General features: G+C 35.8%; 2 protein-coding genes and 1 pseudogene across 2 annotated transcripts; all 3 read left to right on the top strand.

Moving 5' to 3' along the window:
- Positions 1 to 490: 490 nt before the first annotated feature.
- LOC110717358 lies at positions 491 to 6,187 on the top strand (annotated as a pseudogene).
- A 221-nt stretch (positions 6,188 to 6,408) lies between these two features.
- On the top strand, positions 6,409 to 7,729 carry LOC110717975 (cytosolic sulfotransferase 5-like). Its single transcript, XM_021896777.1, has one exon. It carries the CDS (start codon positions 6,409 to 6,411, stop codon positions 7,453 to 7,455), a length of 1,047 nt encoding a protein of 348 aa, XP_021752469.1. The 3' UTR covers positions 7,456 to 7,729.
- A 4,708-nt stretch (positions 7,730 to 12,437) lies between these two features.
- On the top strand, positions 12,438 to 14,303 carry LOC110717974. Its single transcript, XM_021896776.1, has one exon. The coding sequence runs from the start codon at positions 12,438 to 12,440 to the stop codon at positions 14,301 to 14,303; it is 1,866 nt and encodes a 621-aa protein (XP_021752468.1).
- The last annotated feature ends 4,773 nt before the right edge of the window (positions 14,304 to 19,076 follow it).

Raw genomic sequence — 19,076 nt, 5'->3', positions numbered from 1 at the left:
TCAACTAGCTTAATTGACTTCAAGTAACAGTCACTTTTCCTTTTTTTTTTTTTTTTTTTGTTTGTTTGTTTTTGTTTTTGTTATTGTTTGTGGCACAATAGTCATTCTACTTTTCTACACTTGGAAGAATTTGGGAGAAAGGGTCTTCATTATCAAACATTCAAATTCTATCATAATGTTCATTATGGAGTACAATGTTATAACTAAAATCAATCGCAATATCAACCTAATCAAATTACATTTTTATTACTTAATAAGCTAATATGCTTATTCTTGCATGAATTTTGAACATAGTTACAACAAGCTTACCATTCTACTAGTCTTACAAGTTCTTACTCAATTCTACAAATTACTTTCCTGACCTTTTTATTCAAATACAATTCTTGCAAACTAATAATAGTTCAAATTACGCATCAATCTTATTATTTGAGCGACAAACAGTTATACACCATCATAAGTACGTGACGTCATGACTATTTATTAAATTAAAGTTTTCCATCAAAGTATATAGCAGACTCATGAACATGAAATTCTATTAGCAACCTACAAACTTTATTATAGAAATTTTCAGAATCAATAATTGGACAAATTACTCAATCCTTTTCCATCTCGCTCGTGCTATAAATAACGAGTAACTTAGTCATCCATTTCGAATGCATATCCCATTTTCGGACAAAAATTACTCGAATGCATATCCCATTTATTGTATGTGCCAATTTCCATTTAGCCAGTAAGTCCATGGATATTGAGGTTCCACATTACTCATTACATTGTTGCTCTTAGAGAATAAATCTTCGGACACAAGTCCACACAACACTACTACTCAAAAACTATAAATAAAAATCCTCCTCTTCCTACAAAAAATTTAAGGGTTTGTCATTTCTGTAATACTCCAAAAACCCTGCATTATTACTTCCTTTCTTTTAGTTAACCATGATTCTCTACAGCTTAACCCTCTAAAAAACCACCGGCATTACCTCTGCCATCTCCGGCAACTTCTCCGGCGACAAATACCCAGAAATCGCCGTTTCTCGGGGCAAACTCCTCGACCTTCTTCGCGTCGATGACAATGGTAAACTTCTTACTTTACTTTCCGTCGAAATTTTCGGAATTATACGTTCTTTGACTCAATTTCGGCTTACTGGGTCTCAAAAAGACTACATTGTTGTGGGTTCTGATTCTGGTCGTATTGTAATCTTAGAATACAATAAAATTAGCAATTCTTTTGATAAAAGTCACCAGGAAACTTTTGGGAAATCGGGTTGTCGTCGGGTTGTTCCGGGTCAGTTTTCGGGTGTTGATCCGAAAGGGAGGGCTGTTATGGTAGGAGCTTGTGAAAAACAGAAGTTTGTGTATGTTTTGAATAGGGATTCTAGTGCTAGATTGACGATTTCATCTCCTATTGAGGCTCATAAGTCTCATGTGATAACTTTATGCTATTTCTGGGGTTGATTGTGGGTTTGATAACCCCGTTTTCGCTGCGATTGAGATGGATTATAGTGAGGTTGATAAGGATTGTACAGGGCAGGCTGCGGCCGAGGCTCAGAAACATTTGGCATTCTGTGAACTTGATGTTGGTCTTAACCATGTTTCGAGAAAATGGTCTGAACCTATTGATAATGGTGCTAATATGCTTATTGCAGTGCCTGGTGGCAGGGATGGGCCGAGTGGGATGTTAGTGTGTGCTGAGAATTTTGTGATTTATAAGAATCAAGGGCATCCAGATGTTAGGTGTTTGATTCCTAGGAGGTTGGATTTGCCTGCTGAACGCGGGGTTTTGATAGTGTCTGCTGTTAAGCATAAATCTATGCCGTTCTTTTTGCTGCAATCGGAGTATGGTGATGTATTTAAGGTCACTTTGGAGTGTGGGGATGAGGGTGTTTCGGAGTTGAAGCTTAAGTATTTTGATACGATTCCTGTAACATGTTCTATGTGTGTTGTTAAGCCTGGTTATCTGTTTGCTGCTTCTGAGTTTGGTGATCATGCTTTGTATCAGTTTATGGACATAGGAGATGAACCTGATGTAGAGTCTTCCTCTGCTAGGATGATAGAATTAGAGACTGAGGAAGGTTTTTGACCAGTGTTTTTCCAACCTAGGAGGCTTAAGAACCTAGTAAAAGTTGATATAGCTCGGAGTTTAATGCCGATAATGGATATGAAAGTGACTAATTTCTTTGAGGAAGAAACTCCACAGATATATGCTCTTTGTGGTCAAGGTCCTCGTTCATCTTTGAGGATTCTGAGGCCTGGTTTGGAAATTACGGAAATGGCTACCTCTTCACTTCCAGGTGTGCCAAATGGAGTTTGGACTGTCAAGAAAAATGCCAATGATGAATTTGATGCTTATGTTGTAGTCCCCTTTGCTACTGCTACTCTTGTACTTTCGATTGGTGAGACAGTTGAAGAAGTAATTGATAGTGGATTTTTGGATACTACACCTTCTCTTGCTGTAGTTTTGATGGGTGATGACTCTCTTATCCAGTTCTATCCTAGTGGTATTAGGAACATTAGGGAAGATGGGCGCATCAACAAGTGGAGTACCCAGGAAAGAATACAATTGTTAAGGTCGGGTACAACAGTCATCAAGCTGTCATTGCATTGAGTGAGGGAGAGCTCATTTACTTTGAGGTGGATATACTGGTCAGTTAATGGAAGTGGAGAAATGCGAGATGCAAGGAGATGTGGCGTGCTTAGACATTGCCCCAGTTCCAGCAGGAAGGGAAAGGTCCCGCTTCCTTGCTGTTGGAACTTGTGATAATCTTATTCGCATCATGTCATTGGATCCGAATGACTGTATGCAAATGTTGAGTATGCAAAGTGTTTTCTTGTCCCTTGTGTCTCTTCAATTCCTCAAGGTTCAAGCATCGACAAGGGGAGAGGATGGTGCTGGTCATCATGCCAATCTTTTCTTAAATGCTGGTTTGCAGAATGGTATGCTGTGTAGAACAGTTGTGGACATGGTAACTGGTCGACTTTCTGATATTAGTTCCCGGTTTTTAGGACTTAAAGCCCCAAAACTTTTTTCAATAACTATTAGAGGTCAGCATGCTGTACTGTGCTTATCAAGCCGTCCTTGGCTCGGATACATTTATCAGGGACAATTTCTCTTAACACCTCTGACAAGCAACACTCTTGAATTTGCTGCCTCTTTTTCATCTGATCAATGTGCAGAGGGTGTAATTGCTGTTGCTGCAGAGTCACTTAAGGTGTTTACTGTTGAGTGGCTTGGTGAAACATTCAGTCAAACTACACACCAAGGAAACTCGTGTTTTATCCCAAGCGAAAAGTTCTGGTGATAATTGAGAGTGATCAACGAGCATTAACTGCTGAAGAACGTGAAGCAGCAAGAAAGGAATGCCTTAGGACTGGAAAGGATGAGAATGGTAATGTTGAAATGGAAAATGCTCATGAAGATGATGACAGTCAGCTATCTGATGAGCAGTATGGTTATCCAAAGCTAGAGAAAGCAAAATGGGTTTCGTGCATAAGAGTCCTTGATCCAAGAACGGGACACAGTATGTTGCCTAGAGCTTCAGGATAATGAGGCTGCATTTAGCATTTGTACTGTTAATTTCCATGACATGGAATATGGGGCTTTGCTAGCCATAGGAACAGCAAAGTCGCTCCAATTTTCCTCCAATAGATCATTTGATGCAGCGTATATTCACATTTATCAATTTGTTGATGGTGAAAAACTGGAGCTTTTGCATAAGACTCAAGTCGATGATGTCCCGTTGGCTCTTAGCTAGGGAAGACTACTTGCGGGGATAGGATCCGTCCTTGGGCTTTATGACTTGGGCAAGAAGAGACTGCTCAAGAAATGTGAGTAGAAGATGTTTCCTAGTACAATTATATCTATACACACCTACTGTGGTCGTATTTATGTGGGTGACATGCAGGAGGTAAGCAGTTTTAATTGGCATGTATTTTGCAGTGTTTGATTTTGTCTGACTTGTTTATTATGTCGTTTTTGCAGTCATTCCATTATTTCAAGTACAGACGGGATGAACGAGCTCTACATAGCTGCCGATGATTTTTATCCTAGATGGCTTACTGCATCACGTATTTTTAAATTATACAGTCGGTGTTAGTTTCTGCAAGTCTATATGATCGATTTTTTAACTGATAGTTCTTTGACGAATGTGAATATGTTATGAATGATTTTGTAGGGTGTGATTGACGGTGATCTATGTGAGCAATTCCCTACACTGCCGATTGATATGCAGAGGAAAATTGCAGATGAATTGGACAACAGTCCAGTGGAGATTCTGAAGAAACTTGAAGAAATCCGAAATATAATAATTTGAGGTAGTTCACTTCGAAGGTAATCCAAATCTCAGTGTCATTGTGTGAGAATTAACTTCATCCTTAACTTTCTCAAATGAGAACACTCTGAAAGTATCATTACTATCATATGTCGTTTGAAGGTAAGACTTTTAAGTGTAGCTTTTTTTTTTGCACACGTCGACATGGTTTTGAAATCTTGGTTTAATCTCTCCATTACACATATTTATGCTCTCTGACTCTGCTACTAACATATAGACAGACCCTGCAACTTCTAGCATGCATTGCAACTCGCATCAGTTTGATCTGTTGAGGAAAGGTATGGTAACTAAAGGAGATTCTGGGGAAAAAAAGAAAAAAAAATGTAAAATACAAGTGAAATCAAAGTATTCTTAGAAGACATTTGTTTGGTGATTGAGCTTTAGGTTTGTTGCACACTCACTAATCCGGGTGAGGTCTAGTACATCCAAGAGGTTTGTTTTTTCTGTGGCTGTTTGGCTTTTGGAGGCAATTAGCTTTGGCAATTATTTTCGTGACACTCTGTTGCAGAAAACTATTAGTAATTTCTGAAATAAGCATAGAAAGTAGTTACTGATATTGATTTATGACATTATTGAAAGGTATCCAGTTAAGCAATTGCAGAAATTGTGCCCTGTAGGAATGTAGGAGAAAACAACGTTAACATAGAGGTATCTTATGGAGTAATTACATAGTTGCATATGTAATACGGTTCTAATCTTCTCATCTTATTTTCACTCATTTCCGGTTTAAAAAGTGTAATAAATAAAACAAAGGTTTAACAAGTCCAGACGAGATTAAATAAAATAATATGAGAGCTATTAAGTTCAAATAACTTACTACAAGGTTTTCGTTAATTTTCGTCTATAGCAATATTTTAACATATACTCGTACTTATACTTTGTTCTTGTTCGTATAGGTTAGAAACTAAGTTTGGATGCTTAGACCTACGGAGTATAATGGATCATGCAATTAGTTTATGCATGGGATTGAGGATTGGATTTAATAATGTTCTGTAAATTTGCTTGTGCTCAGTTATTTCTATGTATGTATTTCTAACTTGTGGTTGTAAGATATAGCTGTTTAAGCTTATTTTAGTGCAAAATATGGGCTAATTAAATGGCTCACGTATTAATATACTTCATCCGTTTGTTATTATGAATTCTGATGATTGGGTGAAACATGATTATCTTCTTCCTCTCTTCTCCAATATACTGTCATATGGAAAGTATTGCCTTTTACTATGATCATTCTCAGTTTCAGAAAAATCCTACAAGTAAATTAGTCGAACACCCATAACACTATTGTGGGGGCTAATAATATGAATTACTTTATTAACAGTGACTCTGACGTAAATGTTGTTTATTTTGTTTGTTAAACCATTTTTATTCATGAAGAATGGTTTTAAAAGCCCCAAGTACAAACTGCAGATAAGGAGCTAAAAGTGAAAACGATAAGTGAATTTATTTAAGTTGGATATTTAAGCTTAAATATAGGAATTTGTATTTTTCCTAAGCTTATAGAAGTTGAAATTAATTGACGTGATAATAATTTTTGTTTTTTAATTATTAAGTTATAGCATAATTTAATACGTGCCGATGAATCTATTTTTAAGTTGGATATTTAAGGATTTTTTTTTGCTAAGTAACGAGTATTGTCAAAAAAAATAAAAGTATCTATTGAACTAATTACTTAAAACGAAAATAAAATGTTTACTGTCAATGTTGGACATTATGTGGAGCCAAATTTGATTTTATTTAATTTTGAATTTATAATTAACGTATGCATGATTCATGCCATATTCCAATCGAACTTTATGAGTAATTGAATTGAAAATAAACTATTAGTCATTATTAATTCAATTTGGGAAGAAGGGAAATACAAGAAAATTAAAAAATTGCACTTGATAAGACAAAAAATGATTAAGGGAATATTATCATCAATTAGGTGAGATGCTTTATGTATGCATGTTAAAAAATTACGATTAATATTACAAAAAAGACCTAGTCGCATTTGCCTATCTGTGCACATATTGGCTATATATATATGTACTGCGGCCATAGCAATTGAACAAGCCATCCACAAACAACCCCAAAATTTGTCAACATGACAATAACTCAAAGTCATGAAAATGAGGCATTACTAGTCCTTGAAAAAGAAGCTAAAAAGCTTGAGGAATGTCTTCCAAAGGCAGACTTCATGGGATGCAACAAAAAATTTCAGCTAGTAAGATATCAAGATTATTGGCATCTTGATAAGCATTACATAAAAAATACGTACACATTTCAAAAACAGTTCCAAGCTCAAGATAGCGATTTTATCATATCTAGCATACCAAAAACCGGCACCACTTGGTTGAAATCTCTACTCTTTGCTGTTGTCAATCGCGTCCACTACCCTAATACCCGTGAAAACCACCCTATCTTGTCTGGTCACCCTCATGATCTTGTATATCGCCTAGAGAATGGTATCTATGGTGAATTCTATGGTGAATTTGGTAAAGATAATAACCTTTGTCCATCTACTCTTGATGACATCCCTTCGCCAAGGCTTTTTAGTACCCACGTCCCTTACACTTCTCTTCCTGAGTCTATCAAGAAATCTGAGTGTCGTATCATATTCATTACTCGAAATCCCTTGGACTCGTTGGTGTCGCAATGGCACTTCTACACAAAGACTGCAAAAAATCTATATGGGGAGGATTTTAAACCATATAGTCTAGAAGACTATTTCAAGAATTTTATGGATGGGAAAATTCTCTATGGGCCCTTTTTCGAGCATGCAATTGAATACTGGAAGCAAAGCCTAGAGAGGCCACATAAGGTATTATTTCTGAAGTACGAGGATTTGAAAGATGATCCAACACTTCAGTTAAAAAGGTTGGCCGAGTTTGTAGGTATGCCATTTTCTCCCCAAGAGGAAGGTGGAGGCGTTATTAAGGACATTATAGAGCTATGTAGCATTAAGAATCTCAAGGAATTGGATGTGAACAAAAATGGGGTAAGTTACACTGGTTTGAAAACTAAGGACTTCTTTAGAAAAGGAGAGGTGGGTGATTGGACCAATTATTTCACCCCTTTGATGGTGGAAAAATTGAATGTATTAATGCAACAAAAACTTGAGGGAACTGGTTTATCATTTAAACTAGCTTAGGCCCCGTGCCATGCACGGTAAGTGTAATTTTTCTTAAAAAAAAATTATTATGTCTAACAAATAAAAGTGATGCTTTAAAGTAATTTCTTTAATATCAATAATATGAATCAATTTTATTACGGAGTATTACTTTTTAAGCAAAATCTAATGTTACTCCGTCTACAAATATTAAAAAGGAGGTAGATTAATATTTTAGGGAAGAATTATAAGCAACAAATAAAAAGAAATATTTTTGTCATAAAGATAATATAAAAAATTTGAAATGATATTATTATAATTGTATCAAATATTCACAAAAAAAAAATGGTTAAAAAGGGAAAGAGAATTTTGGAGGAAAAAAACAGCACTCCCAATGTCTGTTTTAGTATTAAGTTATTATTAATTAGTTCCTTAATTTGCTTGATTAATCATCTGAATTTTAATCACTTTTGAGTTATTGGATGATAAGATAAGTTGCTTTCTAGTTTCTATATCATACTTGTAATAAAATGTACTTTATTAATCTTTGCATTGGCTATTATATGTGCTACATCTTTTTCACAAGGTGATTAGTAGAATGTTTAAATTATGTATTTCTATTATATTATATATCATATATGTTACTCCCTTCGCCCGCTTATCATGCTTTATTTCTTCTTTTATTTTTAGATTGTTCACTCATCTTTACAATAATTGATCCTGATCCACATATATGTAGTCTATATTTTATTCTCATTTTACTCGTGAATGTTACATACAATAATGGTTTAAAATTCACATTCATCCACTAATTAAGGTAAACGTATAAATGCACATTTTAAAGGGTATAATAGACAACACACTATTTATAAGAGTAATCTTAATTTACTCCCTTGTCTTTATTGTTAAAAATATAATTCCATGCTTTGCAGAAGGTTGTACAAATTTACCCAGATGATTATTTACTTAGTGGCAATATTAAGCAGACCGGGTTGACGGTTTGGTTCTACTCAAGTTACGTTGAAACGGTTTTGAGTTGAAATGGGTGGGTCATGAAATTAGTGGGTTAGTTTTGAAAATTAGTGAGTCATTTAATTTTGGATAAATACACTTTAATAATCTCAACTATGGTTTATTTACTTTTAATAATCTCAACTAAGGTTTATTATCTAATAATCCCAACTATGCTATCAGTTTGCCTCCAATAGACCAATGGCTGATAACCTGCTGAAAGAGTTTTTTTTTTTTTTTGTTTTTTTTTTTTTTTTTTTTTTTTTTAAATAGCCATGTGTCAACACGTGATTGAGTCCTTTCATTGGTGACACCTTTAACAATACCTTGTCACCGACCTCAAATTCCTCCTCTCTACGCTTCAAGTCCGCGTAGCTCTTTTAGCGATCTTGCACTGCTTGAACCTTAGCTTGAATCTCCTTTACCTACTTAACTGTATCCTCGATCATTTGAGGCCCTAAGATCATTGTTTCACTTATGTCGTTCCAACATATTAGACTGCGACACTTCCTTCCATATAATGCCTCAAATGGAGCCATGCTAATGCTTGCATGGTAGCTATTATTATAGGAAAATTCAATTAAGTCCAAGCTATCTTCCCATCACCCTTGGAAATCTATAACACAAGCCCTCAACATGTCTTCCAAGGTTTGAATGGTTCTCTCAATTTGTCCATCTGTGGCAGGGTGAAATGTTGTACTCATCTTAAGTGTTGTACCAAAGTTTTCCTGCACACTCTTCCAGAACCTTGAAAGAAACCTAGAATCTCTGTCAGACACAATATCCTTTGTAACTCCATGTAACCTCACAACATTTTTTTATGTAAGCTTTTGCAAGTTGCTCCATCTTCCAGGTCTCCTTCATTGGCGTAAACACTGCAGATTTTGTAAGTCTATCTACCACTACCCAAATGGTGTCATTTCCACTCTTTGACTTTAGGAGGCAAGTCACAAAATCCATTGAAATACAATCCCATTTCCATTAAGGAACTTCCAATGATTGCACAGTTCCTTGCGGTATTTGTGTTCTATCTTCACTTTCTGACAAGTTAGACACTTTGCCACAAATTCCACAACCTAACCTCATTCTTCATTCTGGGCCACCAATGCATCTTTTTCAAGTATTTATATAGATTGTCCCCTCCTGGGTGTACTGAATACGGTGTATTGTGGCCTTCTTCCATCAACTTTCTCTTTACCTCTTCACATTTTTGTGGTACACACCAACAACCCTTGTACCTTAAACTCCAATCTTCGTGAATTTTGAAGTCCATAGCTTTTCCTTGCTTTATTTTCTCACGAATCCTTTCCAACTTTACATCTCCTGCTTGATTTTCCCTTATCTCATCAAATATTGTTGGTTGAATACTTAGATTCGCAAGTATGCTTGCTGGCACTCCCCATGCTACCACTTCCAGATTCATTTTCCTCATTTCTCTACATAACTTATCAGCCACTATCAAAGTGTTTAGTCCATGACTGATTTTACAACTTAGAGCGTCTGCAACTACATTTGCTTTCCCCTCATGATATTGTATGTCTAAGTCATAATTCGTCGTATACTCTAACCATCTTCTTTGGTGTGAATTTAAATCCCTCTGAGTGAAAATGTATTTTAAGCTCTTATGGTCTGTATAAATCCTACATTTCACTCCATACAAGTAGTGCCTCCAAATATTTAGTGCATAAATGATTGCAGCTAGTTCTAAGTCATGAGTAGGGTAATTTACTTCATGAGTCTTTAACTGTCTTGATGCATATGCAATTACCTTTCCATTTTGCATAAGTACACACCCTAGACCATTCTTGGATGCGTCACTATATACATCATAAATTCCACTATCGTCTGGCAGTGTAAGCACTCTAAGAGTTGGAATGCTTCCTCACACTTGTCATCTCATTCGAACTTCTTGTACTTCTTCATTAGAGAGGTCATAGGTTTAGCAATCTTTGAGAAATCTTTCACAAAACGCCTATAATACCCTGCTAAACCTAAGAAAATCCTAACGTCAAACACTATTTTTGGCGTAGGCCAACCTTTCACAGTCTCGATCTTTGCTGGATCTACTTCTACCCCATCTTTGGACACAAAATGACCCAGAAATGCTAACCAAAACTCACATTTAGAGAGCTTTGCATAAAGCTTGTTTTCCCTTAGTGTTTGCAGAATTTCCCTCAGATGTTCTACATGTTCTTCTTTACTCTTCGAATACACCACTATATCATCTATGAACACTACGACAAACTTGTCCATAAATGGATAAAACACCCTATTCATTAAGTCCATAAAAACTGTTGGAGCATTCGTCAATCCAAATGGCACTACTGTAAACTCATAATGTCCATATCTCGTTCTAAATGCAGTCTTGGGAATATCCACATCTGCAATCCTAAGTTGATGATATCCAGACCTTAAATTGATCTTAGAGAACACAGTTGCGCCTCTGAGCTGGTCAAATAGGTCATTAATCCTTGGTAATGGGTACTTGTTCTTTACGATGACCTTAGTTAACTCCTTATAGTCAACACAACCTTATTCTTCCATCTTTCTTCTTCACAAATAGCACTGGCGCTCCCCAAGGTGATGCACTTGAACTTATTTATCCTTTGTCTAACAAATCCTGCAATTGTTCCTTTAACTCACTCATCTCTGTAGGTGTCATTCGATATGGTGCCTTGGAAATTGGTGCAGTTCCCAGAACTAGCTCTATTGTAATTGCCTTTTTGGGTGGCATTCCAGAAATCTATTCTGGAAACACATCCGAAAACTCATTTACTACTTCTATATCCTCAGGCTTAGTTGTCTCTTCATGTTCCATATTCCTCACACTACAAAAATACACTGGATGCATCCAATTTTAACACAGATATGATCCTTGGGCACTTGGTTTCACCATGCATCTAATATGTCACCAACTCATTATCAGCTGTACTCAATTTTACTTTCTGTGATCGACAACTAATCTCTGCCAACCAATCCATTCTTAAAATGACATCAAAGAGGGGACGAGTTTTTAGGGTTAGGGAAAAGGGAGGGGCGGTAATTGCGATGAGTTTCGCCGCAGGGGAACGGGAGAGGGGTAGGTTTCGTGGTGGATGACAAAGAGGGGGTGGGTTTCGTGGTGCAATGGGGTAGCTATCTGAGGTGGTAAGGAAAATTATAATTTGACTAAATAATGATGTCATTAAGAGCTTAAGTAGGCTGATTAGGGAAAAAAGTTGTAGTTGCTAAAATTATTCAATTTTAGGGTAATAAGGACTAATAACTAACAACATTTTTTTAGGGTAGTAATTCACAAATGCCCTCTTTTGAGGTAGTAATTAACAAATTTTCTAAAAAAAAATTACGTAAAATTGGATATTTAAAAAAAAAAAATAATGATATGATTTAATTTCATTAGCTTTTTTTTTCTTATTATCTCATAAAAAAATTAAAAAATACGTAGACATTGGGGATATTTTCTTATGATTTTTTCTTATTATAAATAAGTATTAATTTAATTCATGAATCAACAAAAAAAAGCACATCATATTTCTTACGAAACAATTTGAGATTTCATATTGTGATCAAATGTTTGTGTAATTTCTTAAAAAATATTTAAACGAAAATTTTACAAAATATATTGTGTTTATATATGTGTGAACTTAATTGTATAAGATTTTTAAAAAATAGTAGTAATATGTATTAATATTTGTTATTACGATTGAATATTAAATGTTAAATTTCTATATTACACTATTACAAATCCCGTCCTTTTGAAACGCTTTTTTCTAGTATTTACGACACTGAAAAGCGTCGCTATTTTTTTTCTCGACGCTTTTTCGTGTCACAAATCTCGACACCCTTTTATGTCCCAATATTTTGTGACGCCTTTAAGTGTCTTCAATATCGACGCTTATAGAGGATTATAGAGAGAGAAAATGAAAGAGAGATTACAGTCGCGAAACGTATGAACAATGCCTTCCAATCTCCAATGCCTGAATTTGAAAAGGGTAATGAAGCAAATCCTAGCTATGACGGAAACGGATAATATGGGGATCCATCTGGGAGCTCCAATTGATATTCAGGGTAAAAAGAGCGCTTATTTCCAATTCTTAGTTGATAAAGTTTCGGAACGCATAATCTCATGGGCTGCTTTGAATCTTTCCCAACCAGCAAAGTTAATCCTTATAAACACGGTGCTGGTAAGTATGTCTGCTCACGTTATGAAGTGCCTGAAAATTCCTCAGAGTATAGCAAATAAAATTGATGCTCTTATTACTCGGTTTTGGTGGGCTAAGAATGGGAGTAAAGGGATGCACTGGGTTAGTAGAAGTATCATTCAACTACCTAAGAGTATGGGAGGCCTGGGAATTAGAGGTTGTTCGGACTTTAATGATGCTCTCCTCTTTAAACAAGCATCAAGGATACAGCTCAACCCCCAACTTCTACTGGCAAGGGTTCACAAAGGCTTTAGACAGGGTGGTGTTGGTTGCATGGCTAATTCTCATACAAGAGGAGGGAACCGCTCTTTGGGGAGGTCGAGTCTGCAAAAAGCTATACAGTCGTTCAAAGAAGGTTTTGCTTGGAAGGTCGGAAATGGCAATAATATTAGGGCCATAAGTATGCCATGGGTAAATGGAGAAATACCGGTGGTTAATTCATGTCAAACGCTGACAGCGGCTGCGAGGTGGAAAGTGAGTGATTTTATCGAGAGGGAAACTAGAACCTGGAATGCAGGAAAGATAAGGGAGTGTTTTGATTGGGAAAGTGCAAAAACGATCCTATCAATGGAGCTTCCGTATTCGTCTGAGGAGGACTTCCGCTACTGGAAATATCACGCGTCAGGGAGGTACACAGTTAAAACAAGATACTACTATCTTTCAAATACAAGGGGGTTAGAGAGACCCTCTTTCTTGGAAAGGGATCAGGAATTTATTAAGTTGGTCTGGAGATTGGAGATTCAGCCAAAATGGGAAGTTTTCTTGTGGAGGCTGTTTCATGACGGTATTTCCGTCAAAGTTAATCTGGCAAGAAGAGGAATGCAAATTCAAGCGCTATGTGGTCAATGCGAGGTGGACTTGGAGGACAACCAACACCTCTTTAGGCTTTGTATTCTGGCAAAGGGAGTATGGGAGCACACCCCATTAGCCATTTGCCCTGACTCATCTGAATTCAATTCCTTGCGAAGATGGATTCAGCACTATATACTGCTCTACAATAGCGAGGATGGTAAGCATAGTATCCGTTGTGCGTTGTTCATAGCCACATTATGGGGGCTATGGAAGATTAGGAATGTACAACACTTTGAGGGGACTATGGGAACAATAGGTTCAGTAATGGAAGCTGTTAACCAGGCCATGCAAGACCACGAAATGTTTAAACTCCAGTCGAGCACCACAAATGAAGGGGACACCGTAATTAGAGATGACCAAGTCATCCCCCCGGGTTTCAACCATGTTCACCCGGGGAAGGAAAAATGTAGCTACGATGACTTCATTGTGGAAGCTGATGGCTCATGGGATAAGAAGTCGAGGAGAGCTGGAATTGGATGGGCTGTTAAGGTTAACACCTTAGGCTACGCTCTTGAGGAAGGGGGCAAACACGGAGCAGCAGCCTCAGCCATTCAGTGCGAAGCTTGGGCTTGTCTTGAAGCAATGAAATGGGCGCGGGATAAGGGAAGGCAAGGAATCCTGATCTTTACTGACTCCACCGGCCTTCTGGACAATTTACGGGTAAGCCCTGGCAGGGACATTTCTATTTCTTGGTTACTAAAGGAATTAAGGGAAGTGGGGGCGTCCTTCCAAAGATGCACAGTTCTAAAGGTTGAGCGAAATCAAGTTTGCAGAGCGAATGACATTGCCAGGAACTGTCGGGTTAACATGTTTAATTATTTGTAGTTTTGCTTTCTTCCTTTGCCTTTGTCAAAAAAAAAAAAAAAAATCGACGCTTATTAATGTCTAATAAAGTATACTAACCGTCGAAAATATCGGTATTCAAGCACCACCATCAAATTTCTAGACGCTTTTCCCGTCCATATTGTCGACGTTGTTTTCAGCCCCAAATCATTTGAGACGCTTTTTGATGTCCATACAAAAATAGTGGCGGGAAATTTTGAAACTGATTAAAGGAAAATTTCTTGACAAGAAAAAGCATCTAGACTTTATTTACTGTTTTTTTTTTATATAATTTAATTAAAAGTTTTTTCAAAAATATATATATATATATATATATATATATATATTCGTTTCATTTGATGATGGGCTTGGAATTCATTAGTGGATTGTGGACGGAGAACCCCGAAAGCCGCTCTTAGTAGCCCATCCATATCATCTCGATCTACTTCCTTCCCATGATCCCTAGGGGGCTTTAAGGTATTACTACCTTCACCCTCACAATGGAAAATCCATTTTCTATAATTCTTATAAAAACCGTTACATAAAATATGGCCTCCTACTTCTTCTAAAAGATGTCATTTATTTAACTTGCACTTATGACATGGACATTTAGTTTTTCAATCTATAAGAGTCTCTTTAGCAATCTTTAAGAATTTCATGCAACCCTCATAATAGGCAGATTTGCCTTTTGGTAAATCAATCCAACTAGTATCCAAATCTATGATGAAATGTATAATAAAATTAATATTTAATAATTATTAATGAGTATCAATAATAAGCTAACAATAATTTGGTAATTAATATTATAAATGTTATAATTAAGAAGAGTGTAACAACATATTCCATCACTTAGTTGATTTTTAGCACGGTTAGTAAATACTTTACCAAAGGTTTCCCCTTCTATAGCTTTTATATGATGTTATCAATGCGGTTGGAGACAAAAAAGGCAAATAAAGTGATCAAACATAATAATACATGGCAGCATTCACAAAAAAATAGATACAGACATGTAATAATGTAATATAATCAATAAGCACATAGATAAGACATAATGAATTATATATAATATACTACCTCACTACAAATCTACAACTTAATTACTTACATTTTTCATATATGATCAATAACATAAATTATGTAAAACTATTTTAGGAGGGCTATCTACCAAACATATGACACGAAAATATAATATACAATTATCTGACATATAAAATAATTTGGGAATTTAGGTAGTTACCTCGGCCAACTCGCTAAGTGCAGCAACTATCACAATCTAGAACAATTTTTAGACAAGCTCCTCCTCTGCCACCTATTGAGCACAAAAACACAACTTTAAATTTTAAGATATGTCCTAAATATTAGCCTATTGGCTTGAGATTTATATATATATTTTACATAAGTCAAACTTGTACGATTTTTAGTAATCTACTTTTTTTTTGGTAAATAAAATTTGTATTACCAAAGAATAAGCCAAAAATTGGCAAGTAAAGCACAAAACATGTACACCAAAGAAAGCCAAAGCAGAACAAACTACAAAACCAAAACATTAAGAGCAACGTGCAGCAGCAAATCAGCAGACTGGAGCTCAGGAACCAGCAACCACACCCAGGCAGCAACGAAAGCCCAGTAACTACCCAAAACAGGCTGCCAGCAGGATGCAACAGCAGCATAACCAGAACATCATCAGCAGGTGTAGACCACAACACCCAAAACATCAAGCATCAAAGCAACAAAAGCAAGAGCACCTAAAACAAGGCTGCGGCCAAAAGCATGAGCTACCTGGCAGCATAGCACGATAGCAGCAGACCGGCAATACCAAAAGTAAACAGCAGCAGGGGCATGCACCAACTCTAACAGCAGGTTTATTTTTGTATTTTTTTAAAAAAAGTATTTAAAAACATAATAGATATTAAGGGCACCATTAGGAGATACGAATTATTGATTGATTATTGAACAAGAATTCGTATTCATTTTCAGTTGGGAAGATTAATACTCCATATTAATTAAGAATCAAAGTGTTGTATGATTAAGATCCCTCCTAATAGTATACTGCATGTCTGCATATGATTTCATGTCCTGTTCATTTTCATGTTGGCCTTTTGTGCCCAAATTGTTGTCTTCCATTATCCATCAAAATACAAATGCAAAATATTCCAATCCACGCACAAATTAAGGCTAAAGGTTTAAGTAAATGGTGGAACAACATAAAGCTTGTCAAATTGTAAAATGGCGTTGCACTATGCTAATGTTGAAATTAGAAGAGTCTGAAATCGAAACAGAAAACGGTCAAGAGCAAGATTGTAGTAATAAACACATGCAATTGTTTAGCACCAAGAAATTAATATAAGCACCACTGTATAACATCTATGCTTATTCAATCACCACTAAAAGTGACTTATTATTTATATCACTTAAACAGAGGAATTGCATTTGACAAGCAAGGTAGTACGAGTAAACTTAAATTGGGGCAAATTCATCAAAATTCAGAAGGAAAAACGTACACCATTAAAGGTAACTAATCCCATCCAGTAAACATGAAACTAAAGAAATTAAAATTAAGCTCAAACCATCCGTCAAAACTAAGCTCACCAACTCAGATCAACTATGAAATTGAGATTGCAGATTAAAACTAAAGAATATCAATTAAAATTTAAACCTAATTGAGCAGTTTTAAGATAAAAAAGTTCAATGATGTTTATAAATGATATAGGAACCAATTGATCCTAGAGTCCTAGACAGTAAGAATGAAGGCAGGACTTCAACTTTTTGTGGATATTTTTGATTCTTTTACAGTTTTACCACAAAGGAGGAAGGTACGTTGACAAGATACCCCCTCTTAGAATTGGGAGGCCAAGAGGGGTGAGGATTGACCCAATGTCTGCATAAGAAGAGATGTTTTCCAGTGGAGACCAACCTATTTCTCATGGTCAGATTATGTTATTAAAGATCTACCACAATCAACAAAAGCACTTAGATACACAAGCACTGACCATCCATCTGTCCTACTCAGTTTCCATATGAGGCCTGATTCATGACACTGTATAGAGTGTATACTATCACTCACAGATTCTCAAAAACTCTTAGCACCCGATGGGTAGAAATTCAAAATAAATAATTAAAAATAACCTACTTATGGACCCTTTTACAGCTAAGTGCCAACTACCAGAAAAACTAACAACACTCGAGATTCCCACCTTCTCATCACCGGTGCATAAACTCTTTTGCAGCAGAAATTCTTAGCAAACTTATGTAACCATTAAGTATCCACTCACCCCTAACTATCCCTCCCTAATAAGTAAGAACCTGACTACCAAACCAAACTAACCCCCCTTCAAGCCAGCACACCTTCAAATTTTCCAAACAACTCAAGACAATCTTCAAAACAGAAAAGTGATATCACAACAAAGCTAGAAAATTCAAAGCTAAGCTAGTAACATTACTACAGAAAATCCCAAACTAAAACCCTAGAAAACGCCATCAAATTCATCACAAAACCCATAAAAAACTACAAAAAAAAAAAAAAAAAAAAAAAAAAAAAAAAAAAAAAACAGGCAAACCTTAAATTTGAAAACAGAATTCACGAAAAAAAGAACAAAAAAAGAAATTAAATTATCTAATCAAGGGCAAAAAATTACCTCGCAATAAGAGACCGATTCTTGTTCTACTCCAATTCAAAATCGAAGAAATGCAAAGAATAATTCCCAATTTTACCAAAATTTAAAGAATTGTGAGATATTAGGGTACCAAAAACGAACGATACATACCTAGCAACAAAATTGTAAAGCAAATTGTAAATCAATTACCTGAAATTTATGAAAGTGAAGAGCAAAATCCCCCCAAATTCATTGGAGTTTAGAGAAAACCCAGAATTTAAACAAAAAAGATCGAGGTATGTTGTAGCGCTGATAAAGTGATGAGTAGAGTGCAGTATTAGAGGAGAGCAGAATAGTTTATCAATATCTTTAAAGGGCGGTTTATTTGGGAGTATTTCTTTAATACAACCCGCTTTTTTTCATTAAATTTTAAAATTGCGGGCAGACTCACGTGTATGACACGTGATTTTCTCGATGCTTTTCTATGTCTAGACAAACCTTTGACCCGTAAAAGCGTCGAGAAAAAGCAGAACCCGAAATTGTACATTGACGACACATCCAAGGCGTCGAGGCAAATGCGTCTAAAATATACGGGTTTTGTAGTAGTGTTAATAGAGACTCGTAATTTCACGTAATTTAGTTTCACGTAATTTGTTAATTTATAAATTATTTAATACAATTTGTTCATGTTGATTGAACCCACTTATAAAAAACGAGATTCGTCACTGACGAAATGTCTTATATTTTTAGTTTACCAATTTATGACAATGAGTTAAAACATTGTCAGCAATCTTTCGATCATTTGGCAATAATTACAAAGCCATTGTTTGTCCTTTGGTCATTCTTAACGGTTGCAATTCTGTGATTGTTGATTATGCATTTGCAGAACTGATTTTCAACCACCAGGTTTATTTCTAAACCTACATTTATAATTAAATCATATTGTTAGTTGTGTATGTATATTTATATTTATAGTTAACTTTTTTTTTTTTTTTTTTTTTTTTTGTCTCTGACTTACATCTTGTGAGCAGTGACCTACAGGCTATACTAGCTACTAAGGCCGGTCAATTTCACTATATAATTGACAATCTAATAATCATCAAAATTGAAGTGAGGGTTGAAATGAGTTTGTTTAGCACATGGGTCAGTTTGGGTTGTTTAAGAAACTTGTGGGTTGATTCGA

The sequence above is a fragment of the Chenopodium quinoa genome, unplaced genomic scaffold, assembly GCF_001683475.1.
Source record: "Chenopodium quinoa cultivar QQ74 unplaced genomic scaffold, ASM168347v1, whole genome shotgun sequence".
NCBI lineage: Eukaryota > Viridiplantae > Streptophyta > Magnoliopsida > Caryophyllales > Amaranthaceae > Chenopodium > Chenopodium quinoa.
This window is presented reverse-complemented; position numbering and strand designations above follow the sequence as displayed.

Bases quoted from the DNA above. Each gene is read 5' to 3' on its own strand.
- LOC110717975 (XM_021896777.1), top strand. From the start codon at position 6,409: ATGACAATAACTCAAAGTCATGAAAATGAGGCATTACTAGTCCTTGAA.
- LOC110717974 (XM_021896776.1), top strand. From the start codon at position 12,438: ATGACGGAAACGGATAATATGGGGATCCATCTGGGAGCTCCAATTGAT.